The 27,360-nt window shown below is 32.8% G+C and overlaps 2 protein-coding genes across 3 annotated transcripts in view; one reads left to right on the forward strand and one right to left on the reverse strand.

Annotated features, from left to right (window-relative positions):
* LOC132724041 (peptide transporter family 1-like) overlaps positions 1-15,232 on the reverse strand; it is a 34,089-nt gene extending 18,857 nt beyond the window's left edge. Inside the window, exons 1-12 of the mRNA XM_060708852.1 lie at positions 15,081-15,232; positions 10,080-10,140; positions 9,090-9,145; positions 6,253-6,328; positions 4,622-4,763; positions 3,969-4,046; positions 3,602-3,701; positions 2,885-2,975; positions 2,163-2,240; positions 1,743-1,825; positions 1,280-1,363; positions 883-1,017 (exon numbers count right to left, since the gene is read on the reverse strand). Of these exons, the coding sequence (XP_060564835.1) occupies positions 883-1,017; positions 1,280-1,363; positions 1,743-1,825; positions 2,163-2,240; positions 2,885-2,975; positions 3,602-3,701; positions 3,969-4,046; positions 4,622-4,763; positions 6,253-6,328; positions 9,090-9,145; positions 10,080-10,128 (972 nt within the window). The 5' untranslated portion in view covers positions 10,129-10,140; positions 15,081-15,232. The remainder of the gene's footprint in view (positions 1-882; positions 1,018-1,279; positions 1,364-1,742; positions 1,826-2,162; positions 2,241-2,884; positions 2,976-3,601; positions 3,702-3,968; positions 4,047-4,621; positions 4,764-6,252; positions 6,329-9,089; positions 9,146-10,079; positions 10,141-15,080) is intronic.
* A 2,979-nt stretch (positions 15,233-18,211) lies between these two features.
* LOC132724035 (pre-mRNA-splicing factor CWC22 homolog) overlaps positions 18,212-27,360 on the forward strand; it is a 33,562-nt gene continuing 24,413 nt past the window's right edge. For both annotated transcript variants that reach the window (XR_009624838.1, XM_060708845.1), the window contains exons 1-8: positions 18,212-18,299; positions 20,069-21,740; positions 22,358-22,503; positions 23,305-23,475; positions 24,152-24,280; positions 24,853-24,946; positions 26,097-26,225; positions 27,193-27,328. Coding sequence is in view for 1 of the 2 variants with exons in the window: in XM_060708845.1 (XP_060564828.1) it covers positions 18,292-18,299; positions 20,069-21,740; positions 22,358-22,503; positions 23,305-23,475; positions 24,152-24,280; positions 24,853-24,946; positions 26,097-26,225; positions 27,193-27,328 (2,485 nt within the window). In the remaining variant the exon portion in view is untranslated. The remainder of the gene's footprint in view (positions 18,300-20,068; positions 21,741-22,357; positions 22,504-23,304; positions 23,476-24,151; positions 24,281-24,852; positions 24,947-26,096; positions 26,226-27,192; positions 27,329-27,360) is intronic.

The raw sequence follows: 27,360 nt of genomic DNA on the forward strand, positions 1-27,360 counted from the left end.
ATGAGCATTATGAGATCTGTAAATAATTCATTAAGAAGTCTACAAAATAAAACACACAGGTTATTAATACAACATATCTTACATGTTAAAACAACACAACATACCTGTTATGATTCTACAATTTCCTATTCAAGCAGCATAAAAGAAAATTGAAGATGTCATTTTCTCATTACATAAAGTGTACTATTTTTAATAAAACTTTGAATCATGTCACACATGCACTGCTCAGGTTTTTCATGCAAAAGTGTACCGAGGTAGAACAAATAAAGAACTAGAAATGTGTTGTCACGCCATTTACATATTTCAAGGTCTTATGTAATATAACAAATTGGCTGTCATTAAGGAGGCCTTCATGATTCATAAAATTTTTGCAAATATTATTTGGTAAGATTTGTGATAATTTTGTCATAAAATTGCTGTCATCACCCCTTGACCCCAGAATCAATAGGGGTCATCTACTGGTCATGAAAAATCATCATACAATGTTTGAAGTTCCTAGGCCTTAGCATTTTTTAGTTATTGATCGGAAACCGTTTTTACCTACAAGGTCAATGTGACCTTGACCTATAACCCCTTGACCTAAAAATCAATAGGGGTCATCTAATGGTCATGAACACTCATCATACCCAGTTTGAAGTTCCGAGGCATAAGCGTTCTTTAGTTATTGATCGGAAATCATTTGGTCTACAAACCGACCGACAGACAAATGCAAAGCAATACACCCCCACTTCTTTGAAGTAGGGCATAATAATAAATATCATGCTTATATTTCATTCATGCCAATTTTTTTTTTTTAAATGGATAAAGTCACAATATTAGATTGGAAAGTAAAATACTAAAGTGTACAGAATTTGAATAAATTTCAAGAATATAAAGAATTACAATATCTCCATCCATGTGTTCAGCCTGCAGTGTCCATCTTGATCCTTGTTGATCACTCAGTGCCCAGAACAAAGGCAGTGGCAAAAACATTGTCAAAACTTTAAGCAGCTGGCGGACATCTCCTATGAATGCATTCTGTAGCAACAATGCAATGAAAAGTTAGACCATGTGGGATTTTCTTTGTTGATTAGTGATTACTTACTTGAAATATTGTTATCAGTCTTCATATTGAAATGTTATATTATAGGTTTTCCATTATGTGAATCTTGAATATTGGCCACATAAGTATACTTTATTGAGGAAATAAAAAAATGTTTAACAAAAGTGTCTACACAATTCAGACAGTTGCTAGAATTTATTTCATAAAATGGTCCATAGATAAATATGATGAACTTACGTCATATTTTTTGTCAGCATAGTACAGCCAGTGCTCTCTGGGTTCTTCATACTTGCTGTTCTTTATTCTCTCTTTCAAACCATACTGCAACAATAAAACAACTAAACAATTTTATGAATTATACATTTTATACTCTTTTTTGAGGTTGGGTTTTGTGTTGCACCAACATAGAAAAACAGTTCATATAGTAGCGACTTTGCAGCTTTGCAGGTGGAGGAAGACCACAATTGCCTTTCCTGGCATTACTTCAGACACAAACCAGCATCTGAGTATAACCACTGACATTCCATAGGCTAGCTGGATAGCTTCCTTGCTGTGAAAAAATTAATTCTTCTAAGGGAGCTAAGACCTATGAACATTTTAATGAGGTTAGCTGTATGAAAGGGTGGCAGTATATTCACATTCAAATTAGACCACTCCAATTTATACAGCTTCAAAGTACAAAAAATAGAAGATTACTCACAAAAATGCACTTGAATGTCTTTCCAACGATATTTCCAGCAGGTGGAACCTTCTGATACTGATGGCGTCCCAAGAAAAATAATGCTTGAAAAAAGATTTGCAGTAAGAATTTAGAACTAACAATTATATGTCTGTATATTATTCTAGCAATGCACATAACTTTGTTTATGTATTTGTGTCATTCTATTGTTCAATCGTAAACAGACATAAATCAAAATAATTAATGTGCGAAAACACATATATTTGATTTTCTTTATAGAAGAATACACTGTTTTTACATCATTTCATATCAAATTCGAGACATGTTGGTTTGCTTACAATTCTCACAAACTGAAATTATCATATACATATACACTAAACTACCTGCAAAAAATATCTGTATGTTTTTAACATTAAAAGTAAAAATTTCTTTTTTACATACCAACAGATAAGAACATTAGGACTGCTGGTACACCAAAAGCTAGGATGTAACAATCATTGCCAAAACACTGCACATCAGCTGAAGTGATAACAAAAAAAAGTAAATATAAATCAACACATCCAAGGCTTCAGGACTTCTATCAAAGTGAAAATATATTCAAAATCATTCTGGAAACAGTTAATTAATAATTATCAACTCCACAAAGTTTTCAACCTCCACTTTATATACAAAATATATTCAAACCTAGCTCCTCTCTATAAGCAGTTTTTGCACACTTATTTACTCATCATTTTTAAGTCTTTATAAAACAAAATATCAATTAAATCAATTGATGTTTGCCTATGCATCTTAAACACAGTTAATCAAGGTTTCAAATCAAATGTCATGCCCACTCAATTTCAAAGATGTATCAGCCAACAATGGCCATTATTGTTTTGATGTTCACAATTTTTTTGAATGAAAATGATAGGTAAATGAATGTCTTTAAACAACCGTAGTGGTGTAATATCTGGAATTTCTGTGAGAACGGTTGTAAATAAAAGAAGTTAAAATTTCATTGTGATGATACTTGCTGGGTGATAACCACAATGCTCAAATAAAATGCAACAAAGCAAAGTATTTTATTTTTAACTTGCAGTGGTTGCAGTTAGATATTATTAGAGGACAACATTTCTTTCTCTACTGTACACACATTAACTAGGTGCAACAGTTCACTTGCTTACCTCTGAGTATTGGTGTGATGATAATTGAAAGCATGCTGCCAAGATTAATCATGAAGTAAAATGCTGAGAAAAATGAATTCTGCCATTTCTCCTGTAAATAAATGATTAATATATATCTAAATTCTGGAATAGGATATACAGAAATATTTTAATCTTCAGATAACTTAACACTGCTAGGAATCCCTAATTTGCTTTACTTACAATGAAAAAGTAACTTTACTTAGTTTAGCCATTAAAGCCAAAGAGGGGTAAAAAATAACACAAAAGGTCCTCATTCTTTGCTCTAAATTGATTCTGAATAAGCCAGTTAAAATTAAGATTAAACTTAGACTAACCCGAGGTAGATCACTACTCCTGAGTGAATTTAAAGCAGCACGCTCTAGATCCAGGCTAAATTTCATGAACATTTCGATATATATCTATTTAAAAGTAAAATACTAGTATTGTGCAGAGAGGAAGTAATTCACTCATTGGAAACAGCATTTACAACCCATATTTATTCCCAAAAGGAGGTCAAAATGTGCGGAAAAAAGCCTTACTGCGTTAGTCACACAACACAGTAGAAATATGGTGATAAATGCTGGATAATCAGCAATTAATCGCTTATTCATGAATCTTTTTACTTTTCTTAAAGTTGTAGTAAATTTTTCTCAAGTTTGATTTTATTGAAATATTTAAGCTCATCTGGAAGCATGCAGCTTTTAAGTATTAACTTACTTGTCCAGGTAAAAACTGATCAGCACCAAATGGAGCAACAGAGGCCTTGATTCCTCCTGTACCTATGGCAATAAGAAACAAACCAACTGCTGGACCATACCTATGAAGACAGAAAACAAAACATTTAAGAAGTTCCAACCTCCACATTGTTTTTACAGCTGTAGGGACAAAATACGGACCATTTGTTAGGACAAAAAGTATCTTTTTTTACAACAGTTACTGTTAAATGAAAATCAAGAATTGAACGAAATATGAGAGAAACAACATTATTTTACTGTTTATATTTTTCATAAAAGTACTTCATTAGGTATATAGCTTTACACCCATTCAGAGCTTTCAAAATCTAAAGACAAATATAAAATCTAACCATTCAGCAGGTGGAAGAGCTGTAAGTGACAAAACAAGGTTTCCCACCAGGTACACACATGACAGGTATAAGATAGTCCTAGAAAAAAGAAGTACAAGAAATATGACATGACAGCATAAATTGAATGGGACTCCAGGACCACTGAGATTTTTGACATGAGAGGTCTGGAATCATTTTTTTCAAGATTTAAGTTCCATTTAATGTAGATCTGGACCAGTAACTTGTATGCAAAATTTCAGATCATTCACTCAATCAGTGTTTCTAGAACAATAAATTTAGTTCTGTACAAGAGCAGGATGCCATGATGCTTGACTTCACTTATTTTCATAGGCAAACAGCATTAAAGTGAAAATTATCTGAAAGAAACATTTAACATTTTATAGAATTGAATTAAAATTTTCAAATTTGAACTTGACAGTTGCAATTATTTATAGATCAAGACCATACTTGTATTATCTCATTCACTACATGCAAAGACGTTAAACGTAAAGTAAGATAATTATTAATTAATTCCTGATCAACAACAAAATGACTTAATTCACTGTGAATGAAACATCTTTACATTGTGATAACATGGAACATTTTTTTTAAAAAACAAAAGCTAATTAAACAAAATATCTCTTTCAATTTTTAAGAATTTTTTTTATGCAAACCTGTATCTGCCAAGGTAACCATCAGCTATAACAGCACCAAGCAATGGCATGGCATAGCACATCATTGAGAAAGCATGGAAGATGGAAGTAGCTTGATTCTCCTCAAATGATAACCATCTGGTCAGGTACAGAACAAGAACAGCTGTGGAATGAAATAAGAATTTATAGTACTTTATTCACTGCTTGAATATACTACACTAAAACTTACAAAAAGCCAGTGAAACTGAAAATGTCCAGTAGTTTTTTGTTGTTTTTTGTTTTTGTTGTTTTTTTTGTTAAGTAGCAAAGTGCTATATTGTAGTGAAATAAGTGTGATTTTCTTCTGAAGACATTCTGTGTTATTACTATCTTGAGGGGTAATTCAGCATTTTCTTGTAATTTCACATCAAATTACCATTATTTTTTTCCATTATAAAGAATATTAACATCAATAAAGGCTTTTTACATGTGTAGATAATTGCTTTCAACATACAATTGCAAGCTACGATTAGTATTTTGCTTCTTAAAATTTTTGTGTTTGCATACCTTTGCAAAGTTAAATTCAAACTCTGATTCAAGTTCTATGTTATATTCTAACACTCAAGTGATTTTGTCACTATAGACAAAGAAGGAAAAAAACTGGTGTTAAACTGCCAATAAACACCGGTTGAGGACTACTTGTATATGCGCTGTTATGTTTTCACCCTCGATTGTATAGTTTAGAAAGCATTTTAAAGCAACAATAAAAAGCATTTTTATTTATATTTTCAGTTCATATAATGTTTTCTTTTCATACAAAACCGAAATAATATCTCACATACACTAACGCCACATATTAAATCCATATCAGTTAATAAATATTTTGACAAAACGGCGCCAATCCGTAAGCAGCGTAATGACGTCATCCTAAGTAAACAACTCATTCATAAACAAGCTGACGTTATTTCATACATACAAGAATGATAAATGGGGCACTGATGTAAACACAATACGACGTAAGTTTTTATTGTTGAAAACTTGATAAAATAACGTTTTTTTCTTATTATTTCTTTTGTTTGATAATTTCTATATCTTCGCAACAGTAGGGTGCGAAAATCGAACAGCGTTATACGAAAATCGGCACCGGAAGTTATTTCCGCTTGAAAAATAACATTAGTGATTTTCCTTATTTTATCGTGTTAGAATCGAAATAACATCGGCCTGAGAGGTGTATATCGGCTATTTAACACCGGTTTTGTCGTTTTGATGCGACAAAATTAACCACTCAGGCCTACGGCCTTCGTGGTCAATTCCTACGCATCAAAACTCCAAACCGGTGTTAAATAGCCGATATACACCTCTCAGGCCGATGTTATTTCTTAAACATAATTACATAAATTGTCACAGTATACGAAAAATTTCAAAAATGAATAACTTGAATAATATTCATCAATATCATCAGTGAAATCTTTAAAAACTCCCTTCAGATTTTAAAATACAACCTTGTTCACTGGTACTAGGTATTTGTAAACCCTTTCTCTTCATTTCTTTATTTAAACAAGCAAAAAGCTCTAAATTGGTACCAAGGCAATTTACACAAGATATTTATGAACAAAATGACAATTACTATACAACTATCCCTATAAAACAATAAAGGGAACAATGGATCATACCTCGCATGCCATAGTAGGAGAAACGTTCGCAGAACTCATTTGACAGGATGAAAAATACAGAATATGGGTAGTCTTGCTGAAATAATAAAAAAAGTCTTTCTGAAATAATAGGGAAAAAAACATTTTCGTTCAAAACTGCTACCATGCTAACATATGATTATTGATATGACAATTTATAGTAAGAACCACTCCTCATAAAAGGACACATATTAAAGTGTATAAAGCTATATATTTGCTGTTTGTTGATTTGATATTTGTATAGATGCACTGGCAGGGACTGCATTCAGGGCAAAGTCGTAAATATTTTCACTTCGCCCTATATGATCGGAAAAGCAAAATTCTAGTCCCCCTAAAATCTCTATGAAATGTCTTACATGTATATTACTCCACTCGGTAATACTGCCTGGAGGCAGATTTAATTGTGTAATCTGACGTAATTAGCACACGCGCTGAAGCGTGGCCATAGCGACATTTGGAATTCACACTTGGAAATCTACATCGCTAAATATAGCGCATTGATTATACATTAAATTTTCAGGTAAATAAAAGCTGTGAAAGACCCTGATATGAATGCAGCAGATGATAAAAAGCTAGCTAATTGATAATTTAAATTAAGTTACCTAAAACGTATATTTGTGTCTTATTTACAATATCCCCTGTACGTTTTGTTTGATTTACAATATTCCCTTAACGTTTTGTTTGATTTACAATTTCCCCTATATCATGTATATGTCTTGTTTGATTTACAATATCCCCTATACGTTTTGTTTGATTTACAATTACTCCTATATGTTTTGTTTGATTTACAATATCCCATATACGTTTCCGGTCCATTCTTGTTATCACCATTACATTTATGCAGGTTAACGTATATGTTAATATATATACCTGATTTATGATAGTAATATTCATCATTAAAACTGATGTAAATTGATAGAATTTCATTATTTGGATAATTATTATGAATTAAAGAACTTTTCTTCTTAATTAATTGCATTTAAAAGTTAGAGTCAGAAACTGTTGAACCTAAAAAAAACAAGAGGGCCATGATTGCCCTGAGGTCGCTCACCTGTATAAAGGCACCCAGAGCTGGGCTGTTTAAACCCCAGGGCTTTTATTTGAACAAACTTGAAAGACACCCATTAGAAGATGTTTCACGATGTTAAGTTTTTACTACACACATATAATGAAAAACAACGATCTACCCCCCCCCCCCCCCCCAATTTAATCCAAGGGCTTTTATTTGAACAAACTTTGTAGACACTTACTAGAAGATGTTTCATGCTTAATATCTAAACCCTAGCTATTTGGGTTTTTAATCAAAGAAGATTTTTAAGTTTTTGCTATACACATATAAGGAAAATAAATGACACCCGGGGCGGGGCCAATTTTGACCCCAGGGCTTTTATTTGAACAAACTTTGTAGACACTCACTAGAAGATGTTTCATGCTTAATATCTAAACTCCAGCTATTTGGGTTTTTTCTAAGAAGATTTTTAAAGTTTTTGCTATACACATATTAGGAAAATCAATGACCCCCGGGGCGATGCCAATTTTGACCCCGGGGCTTTTATTTGAACAAACTTGGTAGACACCCATTAGAACATGTTTCATGCTAAAGGTCTTAGCTTTAGCTCTTTGAGTTCTTTAAAAGAAGATTTTTTAAGATTTTACTATATGCATATAGGGAAAATCAATGACCCCCTGGGGCGGGGCCAATTTTGACCCTAGGGCTTTTATTTGAACAAACTTCGTAGACACTCATTAGAACATGTTTCATGCTAAATATCTTAGCTCTAGCTCTTTGGGTTCTTTAAAAGAAGATTTTTAAGTTTTTACTATATGCATATAGGGAAAATCAAAGAACCCCTGGGGCGGGCCAATTTTGACCCCTGGGCTTTTATTTGAACAAACTTGGTAGACACTTATTAGAAGATGTTTCATGCCAAATATCTAAGCTCTAGCTCTTAGGGTTTTTTAAAAGAAGATATTTAAAGTTTTTTCTTTCCGTTGCCATGGCAACCAGAGTTCTGCATGGAATTAAATTCTTTGAACAATTTTTAAAGGTGACCATCAAAGGAACATTCCTGTGAAGTTTGGATGAAATTGGCTTAGTGGTTTATGAGGAGATGTCATTTAAAGTAAAAGTTTACGGACGGACGGACGCCGGACGAAAAGCGATCACAAAAGCTCACCCTGTCACTTTGTGACAGGTGAGCTAAAAATTAAAAATATTGTGTTGATGTAATGTTGTGTTGATATAAATCAAATGCTTAAATAAACTTTATTAAGCAACTAGTACTTCATTAAATATCATCATAGCGATTTTCAAATACACATTTATTTATTTTCCGTGCCATATACATGTATATTTTATATGAATGTACATATAAAGGTGTACATGTATATTTTGTGAAATAAAATTAGAAAAAAATCCAATGATATAACTCGATTTGATGATCACTTCTCCCTACATTTCAAAACTTCTCCCTATTTTTCCTGAAGGGAGATTAGTAACTTGTCACTAAATTTTCAGTCCAAGGTAGTCCCTGCACTGGGAAGACTTTTGTCCTCAAAATGTTTCAACAATAGCAAGTTGTATCGAAAAAAAGAATCACTGATATACAAGTGGTTGTTTATTGATATTTGACCAAAAAGGAAATGGGAAAGAAAATCCCCCATACACTGAAATTCCCTCTGCTGTGGGTAGCAACCCACCTCCCCATTTGATTGAGGCCCCCAATTGATTTAAAATATTTATTTTTTTCTTTATCAGATATAGCTTTATACTCTTTAATCACCAAACATATCAAAGAACTTTAAATTATCAAGCATACCTTTGCTCTAACCTTGGTTTTCTGGTCAGCTATCAGATCTGTTTCTGAATCTGCCTCTGTTAAATATAAAAGCTTAAAATCATAATTTTATAAGAGTATAATGTCTTATGTCCATTTAGTAACAAATTTTAAAAATGCAAATTTTTGACAGCAAAGACTTTTTCAATTTCTGTAAAATACTCCTGTTCTCTTTGGGAATAAATAATTTTTTAGAACATTTACTTTTAATCAAGGTGATAATTAAAATGTTCATTTTGCTTTCATAAAAATTCAAATGTGCCCAAAATAATAGACCTGATTGGTACAGTCATCGAATTTAGCACTGGCCCGGTGGCCCATGGCCAGTGAAAATTAGTTTGGGTCAGTGAAAATTAGTTTAGGGCCAGTGTAAATTTTAAGAAAATTAAGTTAAATATATAGTAGAATAAATTCTAAATTGGAATTCAAGCCAGTAAATTCAAAATCTTAAATTCAATGACTGTGGAATGGTAGAAGTTCAACAATTTAGTTTTTTTAATCTAACATTTGGTGAATTATTGCAACCCTACTGATTGGGGAAAATCCTCTCAATTTTTGGTGATTTTTATTCCTTACAAAATTGGGAATTTTTAACAGTTTTGTGTATTGGAAAGAGGCCTTAAAATTCAGCGTAATTCACATGCAAGAGCACCATGCAAGAGGTCAAAAATTATCAATAAGTAAAAAAGGGGCATAACTCCAAAAGTATTGCTTTCAGAAGAATTATGCCTCTTGTCTAAAAACTGCACCTTTTCATTATAAGCAAGGATTCCCAGTTTCATGTTGATAATTTTTTAAATATTTGAATAATGGGCTACATTAAAGTTATTTGCATGATGACAACAATGACCATGACAAGATTAACATACATATATTATATCATTCTTATAATGTTATAATTTAACATTGAATTATATTTCAAATCCATAGTCTACTTCAAACACTTAAATAATCAAGCAAGTTTTAACTTACGTAAATGGTTAAATCCATCAGGTTTCACTGATCCATACCCTGCATCCATTTTTCTTAGATGCTGAAAATATCAAGGTAGTAAAATACAGCAACCTATTTGTTTATTTTCATCGAAATGGCATTACTGAACTGCTGGTTTACATCAAATTAAACCATTTTGAAAACTAAAACCATTTTATATTTTTTTCATTATATATGTTCAAGGACTAATTTGCATGCTAATGACACTTATAATTCCTTATATTCTTGTGATGCAAACTAAAGCTGTCAATTCTTGCCCCTCCAGTCTGCGAAATAAGCAGTTGTCCTATTGCCCCAGACAACCATTTTTTGGCCCAGACAACTAATTTTTAAAAGTTTACTTGCCCGATGGACAAGTAAAAATTTGCAGAAAGTATTTATCAAAATGTCAACGAATAGTGATAAAATGCAAGATATCAAATACATTTTGTTCGAATACATTTATGACTGTTTCTTACTGAAGATAAGTTTGCAGATTTGATCAATAATTGCTTGGAGATGTTCTGATGAAAATATTTGGACAACCAGTTTTTACTTCGGACAACCAGGTTTCCAAAGCAATAATGATGGGAATGGCTGGAATTGCTCTAGGCTATTTTTTGATGGAAAAAGCCTGAATGGCTTTATTTGCTACAAATTGCTGTTTTCAATGCACATGACATTTTGCCATAGAAAAGATGTCTTTCCTAAGATTCTTTCCATTTGTTTCCTGCCTTGGCAAACTCAAAATTGATTGGAAGTCACAAATCCATTAGAATAATTATAAAGCGTATAAAAATCTCCGAATCGGGGTCAGCTCGGCCCTAAAACGTACTCTGCCCCCGAATCAGCTTGGCCATTTTCCAACTTGGCACGGGTCAATTCTGCCAATTTTTCAATTGTATATATTAATATATTGGTTTCTTTAATCACTCAATATTGTCGAATAATTAATATATGGACTTATTCACAAACGTGAAAAGATGTTTTCTTAAGTTATTAACATACGCTATTATTACCAATCAACCACGCTTATGTTCAGGGAAGGGTACCGATTAATCAGGTGATAATTATGTTTGACGCAGTCATTCAAATTTGATAAATAACCACCTGCAACTAATTAGAAGCTTATGATAATAAATAAACACATTTTTTATTTCATATTTTATTGAAGATTACTTAACAAACAAAAAGCATCAAAGGAAACACATTTGTATTATATCAATTTTTAACGAATCTGCAAGAAAAACATAATGAATTTCTTCAAAATATACTTTAATTCTGCAGAAGTACAATGTACAATTATATAATAATAAACCAATCTCTTATCTTGTCATTGATAACATTTTTTGGCCTTGACAACATGCAAGTAATCGAAAAAAAGTTAATACGTTTAATGTTGTTTTTTTAAAGAGGGCCGAGTTGACCCGTGCCGAGTTGGTATAGGGCCGAGTTGACTCTTTACCAAAATCTCCTATCAGACTCATAGTTCTCTGTGGTCACATTGGAAGGGGTTAAGATGTTTCGTATAAGCAGTCTTCGAAATTAACGCCAGTCCGAGGACCGAGGCCACTAAATTTAACATCGGTCCAGTGATTATTGCAAGGTCGGTGGTCCGACGGACCAGTAGATTTTTTGTCATGAAAACATATTGTAAGTAAAATTCATCAAAATAATGAAGCAGGGTTCTCTAAAAGATTGATCTTTTTGCCTTTTTTTGCAAATGAAACCCATCAATTCTGTCCTAAATGTTCAAAACACAGCGAGAGATGTCTAAATTGTATCCAGTAATGGAGGTCGCCATTTTTTTTCTTGGATATTTTCCGTACCGCACCGTACAGTTACGGAAATTAAACCATTGTTTATTATGGTCATTTAATATTTAGCTATGATTTTGTGATTATTGAGTTAAGTAAATATTTTGTGTGAAAGTGATTTGTTTGAAGCAAATTGCGTTGTTCATGTTCAATTCAGTCAATTTTGCCTAAACATTTAGTCCTTAAAGATTTTTCAAAGCTGTCAACATATGGCCCAGAATACAAGACGTATTATGCTTCTTTCAAAATTACCAAGGGAAGCATGATAAAGTGTTTTCCTGTTCCCATCAATTTATTACCTATCTATGTATTTGGTCCGGCTAAAAATCACCAGGTCCAGTAAGATTTCATATTTTACTGGCCCGAATGTCCTGTGCTTTTTAAATTTTTTCGTGAAGACTGCAAAGATCTGCCAAGAATTTGAAAGTACTGGGCCCTGGGCCCACTTGGTCTGAAAATGATGGGCCATTTTTACCAAAGTATGGGCCTTGGGAAAATAAGTAAACATTGACCAAAATAACTGTTAAAAAGTTTGTAGATAATTGAATTGCCCCGGTAATTAAACTTAAATCATATTTTATGACAAGTGGTTCACTTATAATTCAGTACTTTACCAATAATTAAAAATTATGCCTACATGGTAACTTTCTAACAGTACTAATATTAATTGCAGGCAAAAATGAAAATATTTTTTAAATGGCTGCTCAAAAATTTGATATGCAAATTTATTCACATAATTGCTGGTTCTCACTTGTAATGTCTTATATTGTGCATTATCCATTTAATTGTTCCTACTTTGCACCAAATGTCCCTTACCACTGTATATTGACGAATTTTATTGCCCCTTGTATGCCTCTGTGTAGACAGCATACATCAAAGACATTTGCCGACAGACCTTTTGATCATGAAAAAAGTCATGCACAATGTTTCTCTGATTGGTTAATCACCCTGTCAAACATTCTGATGACGAAATATACATCTTTTTTACACTTCATCAGCCAGTGACCTTAGGGTTGATCAAGTTGAACACCTGTCAGATTATACTGTGACTTACAGCATTTCTTAGAAATAGCAACACTTTTTTTCAGTTACCGATAATCATTTTAAATATAAGTAGTTGTATACTTTGTTTGTTTGTTTTATTGGATTAAATTTATGGTAGTAGAAATGAGTATCTGTGTGGGAAAGGGATTATGAGAAGAAATGCGGTAAGTAGATAACATGGATAAAAGCTATAGGGGAATGGATAAACTCAAGAATATGCGTAATTACAGGAGCATGGGTAACATGTTGCTGTTGGTACCAGTTTTGACTGGATGACTAAATAACCCAGCAGACAGTTTTGTTTTCTTATAAGTCTGGCACAGATTTTAGATGCCCCCATGGCCCTTTGCTGCCGATTTTCCTGCGCCATTCTCATTTTTTTAGCGCCAATGGCGCAAAATCGCGTCCTCGGCAGATCTCTGAGACTGTATAAGTACCTAACCTCACACCCAACCTATTCTCAAACCTTTCATTTGTCGTAGGGCGAATTGTAAAATAAAAGAGTTATGTGTTTGAGTTTATAAATAAATTAAATAGATAAATAATTGAATAAATCATGCGTGTTGTTTTTATTTTTTATTCCCCTTATTATTACTATTGTCAAAACAGTCCTATAAACCTTTCCTGTATACCTATACAGTAGCCGAATTATCTTTTCCAATCTATACTTTTACATGAGCTGTTATTTATTTAATAGAAGTGACTATGATGTCCTGAACTTGTGCATTAAAGCTTCGATTCTGACAGACATGTCTGCTGCTGTTAAATTAAAACAGTGCATAGCAAGGAATATTTACATGAAATATCTTATAACCTAGCATTATTTCATACAAATTGCTATTATACTCAACATCACTAATTCCGCGTCATCATTTATCTCACGGTAATGGCATATTTTCATGTGACCATTGTTATAATTGGTCAGAATTGACATATTTTATTCAAACACCTTAACAACAAATTTTTTGTGCAAAATAATTTAAATCTATAGATTTGTACGTAAAACTGAACAACGTTTTACAAAATTCTGCAAAAAACAACAATAGTCCATTAAATTTGTGCATACGTCTGAAACAATCATCATTTCTAAATGTTCTTGTTTGTTGGAAAAATAAATTGTGAGTTACAATGTAAAAATACTTTTAATATTTAAAATTATGCAAAATAACTTAAAGAAATTTTAACTGAAACATGAAAAATCTGAAATAAAACACCATTACCGCGAGGTAAATGATGACATACTGTTTTCAAAATGGCCGACACACGGTTTACATCTGACAAATTAAAACTAATTTTGATTGAATATATTGTTGTTTCCTTGTGTCATATAGCAGAAAAATGACTAAATGATACAGTTTATGACAGTTTTTGTAGTGTAAGTTTATTGTTTGTGTTCTTTACTGTTTTAAAGTGTTAAGTACCGTGAACTAAGAGGAGCACAGTATACCTTTGTAAGTCCAGTAAATACACCAATTATCTATTTGTAAAAATGAATATTAGAGACAAAAATATCTTAAAGCAGGTACGTGCATCCTGAACGGTACTTCGTTGTCATGTGATATTCATATGACAATCACTTCATTGGCTAAACTAAACAGTAGAATTTCAGAGATACTTGAAGGGGTTTGAGATTTAAGGTTCTTTCTTTTAAGAGGCGTGAATGTCAGTTTTACAAAAGAGGGTTGTGCTTTTCCAAGATTGAAATAGAGCTTTTTGAATTGTTGAATTTCAGTCAAATTTTACCGAAATGTTACATAAAGATTAAATTGTACATAAGTAAAGAATTGTCATAAAGATATATTCTTATGTGTACTAAATTAAAAGACCTCTTGCATGCGTTGCATGCTTCGATCTCAGGTTTGAGAACTGGTTTGTCCACAATTCATTGAAAAAAACAACAAGAAAACATAGTAACCTTGGCGCCGTAACCTTGAGAAAGAGTACTGACTATGTCCTCGCTATTGTTTTGACAGAAAAAGGGGGAGCAATTGATATTATCTGATATATTTACTATTTTGTTATTGATAATTGATGTGTTGATTCTGAAAACTGCTGATAACAAGGTCACAAAAATGTTGAAAAACAAACGATAACTTGAGCTGATCTGCAATAAGCTTACAACCAATTAAAGTGAATTCACCTAAACTTTCCAGTTATGTTTGCGGCAGAAACTGCTGAAAAAGATAACTCAAATTTGAAAACATATTGACATTTCCATTTTCGTTCGTCTGCCGTCAACAAAGTAGACGCTTGAATAATTTCGTTGATTTGTCTATACCATACAGTAGAAAGCACTTTATTAAAGTCTGTAAAATCCGTACCAAATTTCGGCTGAACCAATGATTCTGTGATAAAAGTAGGCCCTATTTACAAAGATAAGGATAAGTTCTCACAAATTGCAGTTAAAATTGGAAAATATTATAAAAAATATAGTCTGGACAAATCAAATCAAGATTTTGTCAAGTGTGCAACTCAAATAATAATGAAGACCAGCTTCACTTTGTAACTATGTGTACATATTACTTTTACTATTCAATGCAGTATTTTATTTATAATGAAATCAGAGATCCAATTCAGTAAATTAAGGCTCCATTAAGAGATAAAAGATAAAAATTAGAACTTAAAATGTCTGAGATAACAAGTTTATTTGGTTAATGGGCAATGAGGATGAAATAATTATTAAAAAAATATTAAAAATATTTTATTTTTAATAGTTATAAACTCAGAAATAATACTGAGAAAATTTAAATTGATGTAACTCAGCTAGCATTCTTCATATTTTCCAAATGTTTTTAAGAGACGTTTTTTGTTTGTTTGTTTTTTTTGCAGTTTAGTTTTCCTTGAATTTAAATATTGACCACCTTTTCTAGGCCTATATATTTTGAGAATGCTTTTTTTCTACTGTAGAACCACACTGTGTAGAGATATAATCTTAACTTTTTGAAAAGACCTTTAAAGGGTGGAATTTAAAAGAAAATGTATTATAAGATACAATAATAAAGTTATTGCATATATCAGTTTTAATGATGTTTCATAGTTAAGATAGCAATATACAGGTTATTCATTGAACATTATTACTAATATGAATCAAGCTTTATTTTCTTTACATCCTTATTTTATTGCTGATATCATTATATTTTTTTTTTATTTTTGACCCTTGATTGGAAATAAAAGTTCTTCTCTTCTCTTATCTTATCTTCTCTTGTCATTCTTTTTCTTATTCGCATTCCTCTTTGCTAACCATAAGATAAGATTCAGTTTGGTTTTGGCAAATAATGTAAAATAAAAAAGTAAAAAAAGGTTTTCTGCTGAAATTTTTTAATTAGACCCTTATTGGAATCGATAGCCATCAGCTTTTCGTCAGAATTATTCCTTTCTAGAAATTGTTTATTATAAACGCATATCCACTTTTGACAGAACCTTTCCAACAAATAAAGCCATGCGCAGTGCTCATGTGTGGAGCATCTAAAAAAAACTTTAAATTAAAATTAAAGATATATGAATAAGTTGTGAAAAATATGAACAATGCCTTACAACACGTAGATTTAATTTTTAACGCATAATTATATAATTTTGTTTGTCTGGAGCTTTTAAAATGCACAAAAATATCAGTCGTTCACATAGTCATCTTTGAAACATGGATTTTCTTTTGCATATCTTGGGTAATTAATTACTTGCAAAAATGTTTATTTCAATGAGGTGGAATTGTAGCTATTATCACGTCTGACTGACAGTTTTCTAGATAAAAGGTTTGTAAATTTAGATTACAAATATCGATTAAACTACTTAAAAAATATTCAAGTCATAGTGTCATAATTATGCATAACCTCAGTAAAAAAAACTCATATTTCTGAAGTAGTTTGATGCTTGTGGTGGAAGAGTGGTGTAAGTTAAAGCACGAAAGTTCCAAGTCCAGAGTCGTTGGTTATTGCTCAGACGAGGTTAGTTTCTTTATCCTCTATTCATACTCATCTACATCTACATCGTACGTCGGCGCAATCACACTTGATTATAACGCGACGGGTGGTGCTAGGTCAAGAAAAAGAAATATACAAGAAATGATAGAAAGTTAGAAGAGATTGGATAGGTCAAAAGAAAGAGATATAGACAAAAAGTCTGGCCAGCTATATTTCGCCTCTTAATTTCAACCCAAACCTCTCCGATTACAGTGGCCGCGGCCGGCACAGCCTTTGGATATCACTAGTGGGTACTGGTAGCTGGGCCCCTAATGGCGGATTAGAATGTGAGGGGTGATAACCCCTGCTTGAAGGATACCAAGTCAGGGGCCTCTGCAACGGGGGCAGGAAGGCTGTTCCAGGTTGTAGCTGTACGAGGGAAGAAGGAGTTCTTGTAGTACGATGTAGATGTGGATGGTAGATGGAACTTCTTGGAGTGGTCACTTCTAGTGCGGCTCGGGGCAGGGGTGAGGTAATCGCTGACTGGTATGTCCACAAGGTCATTGGTGATCTTGAATATCATGGTCAGCTGGGCTTTGGTCCGTCGATCGTGACTCTAATGTCTCCCACCCCAAGTGTTGGATCATGGAGGATACGCTGCTGGTGTTGTGGTAACGGTTCGTCACATATCTTGCAGCTCTCCTCTGGACCATCTCGAGCTTGCGTGTAAGGTCCTTGGTTTAAGGGTTCCAGACGGTGGAGCAATATTCAAGGCCTGGTCGCACGAGTGATATGAAGGCTGTGCTCTTGACCTGTTCGTTGCTGATGCGCAGGTTGCGTCGAAGGAAGCCGAGTGTGCTGTTGTCCTTCTTCACAATCTTGTCAACGTGTTGGTTCCAGGAGAGGTTTCCAGACATATGGACTCCGAGGTACTTGGTTGTCGAGTCTATCTCGAGTGTGGCCCTTCAAGGAGTACGGGTATATGATGGGGTTCCTCTTCCTGTGGACCCTGATTATGGAAACTCATGCCCCAGCGTTTCTCCCACAATGTCAGCTTCTTCAGGTCATCCTGTAAAATGTGGCAGTCCTCTTCATTGGCGATTTCCATCTCCTGGTGCGACTTCCAGTAAAGCCGGTCAGAAAAAAAATCTTTTCTTATTAGATCTACACGACTGAAATTACAGTAATTAATCAATGTAAAAAGTATCCAACTTTGAAAAATTACATTGATGAATTTTAAATATCCAATAATTTCTTTCTCCACGGATATTAAACATAACTAGAAATGGTGAAAGTGCCAACGATATAACGTTTTTGAGTCTTTGTTTGCGTTCGGTTTTTATATTTACTTTTCGCTCTTTTGCTTTCTTTGAGTTTATTCGTAGCGAGAAAAAAGGAAAACGTTTTAAAGTTGTCAATACATTTAACAAGGAAAAAGATTTATTTGGAAGAGTAATGCCTAGGTAATTTACTAAGTTGTCTCTGTATTCTATACAACTTTAATTAGCCGACTGGAATAAAGATATGTTCATAAGTTTTAATCGATTTAAAGCCATTTCGGCCCGATAACGTTTCGACCCAATGATCCCATCTCACAGACATGTGTTTTTCAAGATTTAAGCTTGGTAGTAATCAGATTTTAACATTCAGATTTAAATAACAATTATAAATACCTCTACCACACAATATTTTTTGTTTTCGAAATACGGCCATTTAACAATGTTTCATGTATTATAATTATGATATCTAAATCCAAAGGGGGCTTGTCATTTTTTTTCTTTTTCCACTATATATTTAATATAACAAGGGATACAACCCAAAATTGCTCAATTCATGAAAAAGTAAATAGAACGCAGTATACAACAGCTTTTTTCTTTTGATTGTTGGACAGGAAACGATAATTTAAAAAAATTTATTTACTTCTGGTACAAATTATTGTAACAATTTTTGTTTGTTTTGATAATTTCTATCCTCTGCTTCCATTTTGAATGTGCCAGTATGTTTCATACGTAGACCCAACTTCTCTTTGTGACTGTCAATTTCATTGGCTAATGAATAATAATAATCCGGATAATGACAGCTTATATGGATAGCATTTTTTTTTATCAGCCCATGAAAATGCTCGGAACATAAACAAACCTGCATAATGGACGGCAGTTTTACAGCCAATGTAAATATTGAAATGTTAGTTATTTCCTGCAATTTTACAGGTTTTAATGAAGAGTTTGTAGAACTTCAACTTGTGTAATGACTTGTTCATAAATTAACTTCTACAATAACTTTGATTGAATGGAGGATATTTTATACAGTTTACACGTGTGAATGCATTTTACAAACCTGTGCTGGTAATGTGAGTCCACGACTTGTATCCCTTGTTTATATTATATATATAGATTTAATAAAATAAGGATAGATTTCCCGACTGTGATTGAATCCATCTGTCAGAAAAGGTAAATTAACTTAAAAATCAAATTTTGGGAAAAAGCCCTTTAAAATGTCACCACTAACAACCACATTTGAATACATGTTCTGATTATCCATAAACTTTGCACTACATATTACAAATATGCAACTATTATATTCCAGCATAAAATATTATCCTGTTTAGTGCAGACTTCCCGAAAGTTAAAAAAAAATGTCAGACATTCGGTCTGACAAACCATGAAAATCTGTCGGACCGAAGCGAAATCTGTCAGACCAAATAAAATTGATCAAAATCAAAGAAAAACTTGTGTTTGTATTTCTAAGACACTTTTTGTTTTTAATTTTTTCGCCGTAAAAATCGGCACATTCCGTACAGTGCATTTTCATCTCCTCCCTGTTATACACCAACAATTCATGGTCCTCCTTCCATTTTTCATTAAATTTTGTCTCGGGTCTATTCTTTTCATCCTTTTATTGCTGTTCTGCGCGCTCCTCTGACGAAGATTTTCGTTTTTCCCAGGTTTGGCAGCTTAAGCGACGCCATTTTGTATACATGCTGCTTGGATAAAAGCCGGACATTCGGACCGATCCGGAATAAAAAATCGTTGGACCTGATTAAAATTTATCGGACATGTCCGTCGGACCGACGTATTTCGGGAAGTCTGTTAGTGATGCAAGGTCATGGACAGATGGCCCTTTTATATAATTTTACTTTTAAATGAGAGAAAAAGAACACTGTTTATATTTTACTGAATTACAAAGAGACATGACAATACACTGACAATAAATATTTACTTCTTTATAACAGGAAGAGACATGACACATCTTCTGATGATTCAGACAGTAGTGAAGAAGAGGTAAGACCTCGGAAGAAAGATCAACGGGGGACTGCCGGCAGAAATCAGCGTTATGATAATTCTAGTCCTCCTAAAAGGTCCAGTGGAAACCAGAAAGCCAGAAAAAGAATGGACTCGGAGAAAGATTCAAGTTTTGAGGTTGCACAAAACAGGAGCAGAGAAAGGCAGCAGTTTTCATCAGATTCAGATACAAGTCCAGTGAAGCGATCTGTTGTATCTAAAGTTGAGAAAACCAGTGCACAGTTAGGAAGAGGTGATCAGGACTCCAGGGAGTTTGATAATAGAAGCAGAGACAGGGGTGACGATAGGTGGAGTTCACGGGGTGCAAGCCAAGGCCAAAGGTCAAGTCGACAGGATGATTCACAGGATGCATATGGTAGAAGAAACGAAATGCCAGGTGGTAGAATGTCACCTGAAAGAAGACAAAGAAGAGTTTCTTCTTCTCCAGAAAGACAGCGCTTAGAAACCAGGTTACCAAGGAGACAAGACAGATCAAACAGATCGCCTAGTCCTGGTAGAAATGATGTCAGAAATGAACTTAGAAGATCTTTCTCACCTGAAAGAAATACCAGGTTTGGACAAAGAAGAAATGATTATCAGAGTCTTGGAAGAGGTCAGCGATCACCAGGAAGAGCTCCAGGTTGGAGAGACCAGCAAGGAAGAGGAAGGCTTGATGATAGTAGAGGTCAAGGTTATAGAAATGATCAACAGTCAAGGTCATTTGACCGACGGGATAGAAGTCAGGACAGAAATAGGCAAAATAGAGGCAGATCAAGGTCACCTATGAGAAATACTAGTAGGACTAGAAATGATTCAGATGTTAGCTTTGAACAAAAGGCCATGTCCCCTAAAGAGATAAGGTCAAATAAGGGTCAAAGGTCTGTTTCACCAGTAAGGTCAAATATGGGCCAGAGGTCAGTATCACCAGACAGGACAGAGAGAGGAAGTAAACAAAGAAAACTATCAGAGAAAAAGAAGAATACTCCTGTTAATTCACCTTTAAAATCTAAAGCTAAAGGTGGAAATAAAACAAAGAAGATTAAAGACAAGAGTATAGATAAAGATTTTAAAGAGTCTGAGGAGGATTTAGAAAAATCGCCAAAAAGTTCTAAGAAAAGTAAAAATAAGAAAAAGAAAAAAGACGCTGAGAAAGATGACTCACTGGAAAGAAGTTTTGAACGTAGTAAACAGCTCCTTGAAGAAAACTCACATTCCAAAGAATTTGACATTCCTGAGTCGGAAGATTCGGCTCAGGAGCAAAGTCCAACAAAGGGTCGCCAAAAAATGCGATCAAAACGTCGACGAGAATATTCTGAATCTGATCAGGTGATTTCATCAAAGAAGAGTCGAAAGACAAAAAATGACCTTGATGATTCTAAAACTGTTAGTAAAAAAACTCAAAAGAAATCTAAGAAGAAAATGTCAAGATCTCCTAGTCCTCATGAAAGGTCTGATCGATATAGGTCAAAATCATCTGATAAAAATAGGTCAAGGTCATCTGAAAGGTCATTTGGACGGAATCATGATATGACCCAGTTTGAGAGTGAGCCAGAAAGTGGTGAGATCACAGACAGTGAGGAAGAAGCAGAGAAAGCCAGACAATCTATGAAAAGTTTTATAAATGTAAGTATATACAATGTACAGAACTTTTTATTTATCGTAGAGTGGGCAGAATGTTTAGATTTTAAAACTTAAAAACACGATAATATTATTTACTCTTGATTACATTTTTGATTGAACTCCATATTGAAAGAGTTTGTAAGATATTAAAATATCCAATTTAGTTGAAATTCAAGTATTCTCATGAATTAAATACAGAATGACAGGAAAATTTAATTAGAATAAGTTAGACCACCATATTTTATCGTAAGTTATTTCAACTCTGAACTTTATGAGTTATGTACATGTATGAAATAGTGGATCACTGTAATATTAATATGACTATAAATCATAAAATATCATTACATATATATGATTATAGAATATTAATTTTATTATTGGTATTATTGGTATTTGGAGCATCATTATATGATATTGAAATGTTGGACATTATATGATTATGGAATATTAGGTCATCATATGACTATGATATAATATGATAATGAAATATTGTATCATCAATTATGTCATTATCATTGTGAAATATTGGGTCATCATAATAATATAGTATTGGACAATATATGGTTATCATGATTATGAAATATTAGGTCATCTTAATTACGTATTGTACAAATTTTCAGAAGCCTTCTGGGGAAGATGACCAACAAACTGTAGAAGATGAGAGATTTCTCAATCAGAGAAAAAAGGCTTCAAGAATGAAGGGAAGAAATGATGGAGACCAAAATGCAGGAGAGAAGGAACGTGTCAAAGAAAAAGGAAGTAAAAGGTACTTTGAAAAAAAAAAGCACCATATAATTATGCTCGTTGAACTGCCTCGAAAGTTCTTTAAACACTTAATTTTGAATTTAGAATCATAATTATCATAGTTTGATATTAATATGTTTTTTTTTTTAGTTATTAGTAGATATTAAGATGTTACTGTATATTGTTTCAAACCTTTGTGATTATGTCATTGTAAAACTGCATTTTGATATTCAACTTAATATTGTTAGTTATCCTTTAACTGGGTTCATAATTAACATGTCCCAAATGGTTAAAATCTTTGTTTAAAGCCTTCATAATTGGTTTCAACATATTAGTCTACACAAATTGAAATACGGCTGTGACAAATGAACTTAACCTTCAGGGTCAAATGTTAAAAAATGTGAAAAAGGGTTGCCATAATAATGTGTACAAATATTTTTTATATGAGAATCAAGGGATCACTGGTAAGATCCTCAAGTGTGGCAAATTTGATCTTTTGACAGTTGAGTCTGGCATAGAGTGTAATGGTTATTTGTCTCTCATTGCTGATTCCGAAATCATGTGGGAATAGTAATACCAAGAAATTGATAATTACTGGTTAGTTAGCCAGGAAAGTCCAGTAAGGTGGACTGACCAGCAATATGGGACTAAACATATTAAAATCAGCATAAAATCCAAACAAAACATGAATTTAAAAAAACATATCTTAATTAGAAATACCAACTACAAATCAACTACTTTTATAGACTCATTCAGTTCAAAAATGATGTTGTGTATGTAAAATTAAATGCTAGGGAAGTTTTTGATTTATTTTATATTTCAGAAAAGTACAGGAAACAAATGAGCCAGAACCAAAGGAAGAATCAGAATTGTCTACAAAGAAACCCAAACCTGCAGCTGTTGGGGTGGAAGCCTTTACTGGGAGGACTGGTGGCGCTTATATACCCCCTGCTCGTCTTAGGGCTATGCAAGCCAAGATCACAGATAAATCAAGGTAAATTAATTATAAATCTGTTTAAAATTGCCTCTTGACCTGCTGAATTTTTAAATTGGAGCAATCAGCTATGGTAAAGCTGTTTAATGTATAGTCTGAATAATTTTTATGGTCTTGTGAAAAACTGGGGGATTGTTTGATTTAAGGATTAATTAGTTATGATTGATTCAAAATTTATTGAAATATAGGTGTTTTTGTTATGAAATGATATTGACAGGTTTATGGTATCTTTTCTATACCTTTTCTGTGCATAAGCTGTGAATGATTTTATGGAATTGTTTACCTAACGGTGATAGTTATGATTGATTTTAAGGAATTTTTAGCTAAGTGATTTATTTGTGGGATATTTTACCTTACAGTGATTTTATGAACTTTTCACTTTACAGTGATTGATTTTATGGAATGTTTTACCTGTAAGGATTGATTATATGGAATTTTTACCTTACAGGTTTGATTTTACGGAATTTTTTAACGTACAGTGATTGATTTTATGTAATTTATTACCATTCAGTGATTGATTTTATGGAATTTTTTACCTTACAGTGATTGATTTTACGGAATTTTTACATTACAGTGATTGATTTTACGGAATTTGTTTACCTTACAGTGATTGATTTTATGTAATTTATTACCATTAATTTAATGATTGATTTTTTGGAATTTTTTTACCTTACAGTGTAGAGTTTCAGCGTATCTCATGGGAAGCCCTCAAGAAGAGTATCAATGGTTTGATAAACAAGGTGAATGTAGGAAATATAGAAAACATCGTCAGGGAACTGTTTCAGGAAAACATTGTTAGAGGACGGTATGCTATAACTTATGGTCTTATATTCTTTGATTGTTAATAATTTTTATGTTGAAATGTATGAATATTTTACATTTACAGTTTACAGACGAAAACAAGTGATTGTTATTTTTAGGGCATATCTTGTATAGGAAAAAAATGAAACAAGTTATATACCCCTACCACAAACATGTAATGTGGAGAGAGCTATACTGGAATCACTTTGTAGCATTGGTCAGTTGTGGTGCATCAGTCCGTCCCTAGCATGTGTGCTCTATAAAGTCATACCCCTAGAGAGATTTTCTTCAAATTTGCCTCAAATGTTCACATCAGCAAGGCAGTGAGCAAAATCCATACCAGGGATGGTGTAATTATAATAAGTATTAGCAATCGATTGTAATCAAATAGATTTTTTCAAGTATTCAACAGTAATCAGTAAACAAAGTCTTTCAATAACATGTTACCATTATGTAATCAATTACCACCCTAAATTTTGGTGTAATCATTTATTGCATTTCTATTACTTTTGGTAACTATACTATATATATAATTTGATTAGTGTCAAAAAGTAAATTTTCTATATGATATTTCAGTGGTTTAATGGCAAGATCTATCATACAGGCTCAGGCAGCATCTCCCACATTTACTCATGTATATGCAGCTCTAGTTTCTATTGTTAATACAAAGGTATGTCTTAATCTAAATAATTACATTTTCACATTTATTAATTTATAAATTGAATTAGATGCCTAAATGCATATGGATGAATGTAAATGTACAACAGAATATTTTTGGCGAGCTTTTCATTTTTAACCCATTAAACATGCTATAGCAGGTGAATTAAAGCATGATAGTTTTGTTTAAAGCTAGGCAGGTACATGTAATGTTTACAAGATGGTCATATTACCAGCTAACTTGGTATATTGTTAACAAGGTTTGTAATATTATCATTGGGTTGATGTTATCAGCTGTTTTGGTATAAGTACAACAAGGTTGGTAGGTATAGGTTGATGTAACCAACTATTTAGGTTTTTGTTAACAAGGTTGGTAATATTACTAAGTTCTTAGTAACTAGACATATTGGCATAGCTACAACAAGGTTGGTAATATCAACTTGGGGCTTGATGTTACCAGTTATTTTGGCATAACAACAACAAGGTTGGTAATACTATTAAGAAGGTTGATGTTACCAACTATATAGAGACAAATTACAAGGTTAGAAAGTCTGAATCCAGCTATTTGTGCTGTCTAGAAGGTTGGTAATATAATTTGGGAGGTTGAGGTTGTAACCCGGTAAATGTGTTAATGTAATTAGACGGTGTATGCATGTAACAGGCTGTTTTGATGCAGTTAACTACTTGGTATCAAATATTACCAGCTACATGGTTAACTATTACTGGGTGATATTTTATGAACTTGCATTCATTGTAATTTTAAATAACAAGTTTGTATTTTAATTTATACTAGACCAAAATCTGTGAACTTAGGGAAAATGTTTTAAAAAAGTGGTCAGGTAAAAGTATCAGTTTTATAAAGTGTACTATAATTTATCAGTCTGGATTCATAAATGTTAAGACTTTTTTGTTTTGCTTAATGATTTCCATTATGCAAACTCTTTTGTAACATTTTAACACTACTTTTACTATTTAGCATACCGGTACTTAAGGTGGAAAGGTTGGTACATCAGCTTTAAAATTATTAAATGATGTAAACACACACTGATTAGATAAGCAAACATTTATGCTTAAGGTGACTTTGTGTAAGATATTATTTGAAGTTAACAGACTATTTCTTTTATAAGAACACCTAAAAATCGCATATTATTGACCTTTTATAGTTTCCACAAAATGGAGAGCTGATTTTACGACGTCTGATAATTCAGTTCCGTCGAGGCTACAAGAGGAATGACAAGAATATTTGCTTGTCATCGACACGGTTCATCGCACATCTCGTTAACCAACAAGTTGTAAGTAAATTTCTAAACACTGTTCATTGTATAATTATTCTGAACTTTTGTAACTTTTTAGGCTGCGGCAAACGTTCGTCAGTTTTTACAATCCTTTATCTCTACTATGTCATAATTTGGCCCTCGTTTTAATAGATATATAGCATTTTAATCTTGAGGTTGGGTATTGCAGCTGAACATGTATCACTGATACCTTAGGGCAACAGTTTTGACTGTTCCACATACACCTATGAAATAACTTTATAATGTTCATGTTTTTTCCAAGTAAATATCCACTACACCATAGTTCCATGTTAAATAGATCTGTTTATTTTCCGTATTAAATAGAACTGTTTATTTTGTTATACCACCTTAGTGACTAGATCCTAACTAGATCAAAATGAGTATTTATACATCGTTCCTCAGGCTTCATATATGTAATAACAAGTGAGTTATTACAAGTCTCTAGAACTAAAGTGCTGTTAAACAGTTGAACCAGACAAAAGGAAAATGTATGCTCAATATTGTATTTTTGCTTTCCGAATGATATAATTAATGTTTTCTTTCAGGCTTATATATTTTATGCATTTAAGATTTAAATGGTCTTTGTAAGTTTTGTATGTAAAGTTCTAAAACTGAACTTTTCTGATACTTGATGTAAGCTACTGATGATACTTCATATAAGTTTTGTATGTAAACTACTGAAACTGAACTTTTCTGATATTTGATATCAACAGACATAGGAAAAAAACAGATTTGTCTTTATTTTTTAATGCCTTTCGCATTAATCAATAATGGCATATAGTTTTTGTTTGATTTGACCTCTATATGATCTTAACCATCTTGGCCACATTTTCAAGATTCCAGAAATTCATTTTGTTATTTATTGACATAAAAAACACTGAGGCATTTGTGTTTTAGATTGTTTTAATAATAAAAGACCTGGCATATATCCATAATTTATCTATATTTTCCCTATTTACTCTAGGCTCATGAAGTTTTAGCTCTAGAAGTACTTACACTTCTTCTGGAAACACCAACAGACGATTCAGTGGAGGTATCGATAGGATTCCTGAAGGAATGCGGACAGAAACTTACGGACGTCTCACCTAGAGGAATCAATGGTATATAGTGGTCAAGATTTTCATGATCAGTT

This window comes from Ruditapes philippinarum, unplaced genomic scaffold, assembly GCF_026571515.1.
Source record: "Ruditapes philippinarum isolate M1 unplaced genomic scaffold, ASM2657151v2 ctg1215_1_1_1_1, whole genome shotgun sequence".
Taxonomy (NCBI): domain Eukaryota; kingdom Metazoa; phylum Mollusca; class Bivalvia; order Venerida; family Veneridae; genus Ruditapes; species Ruditapes philippinarum.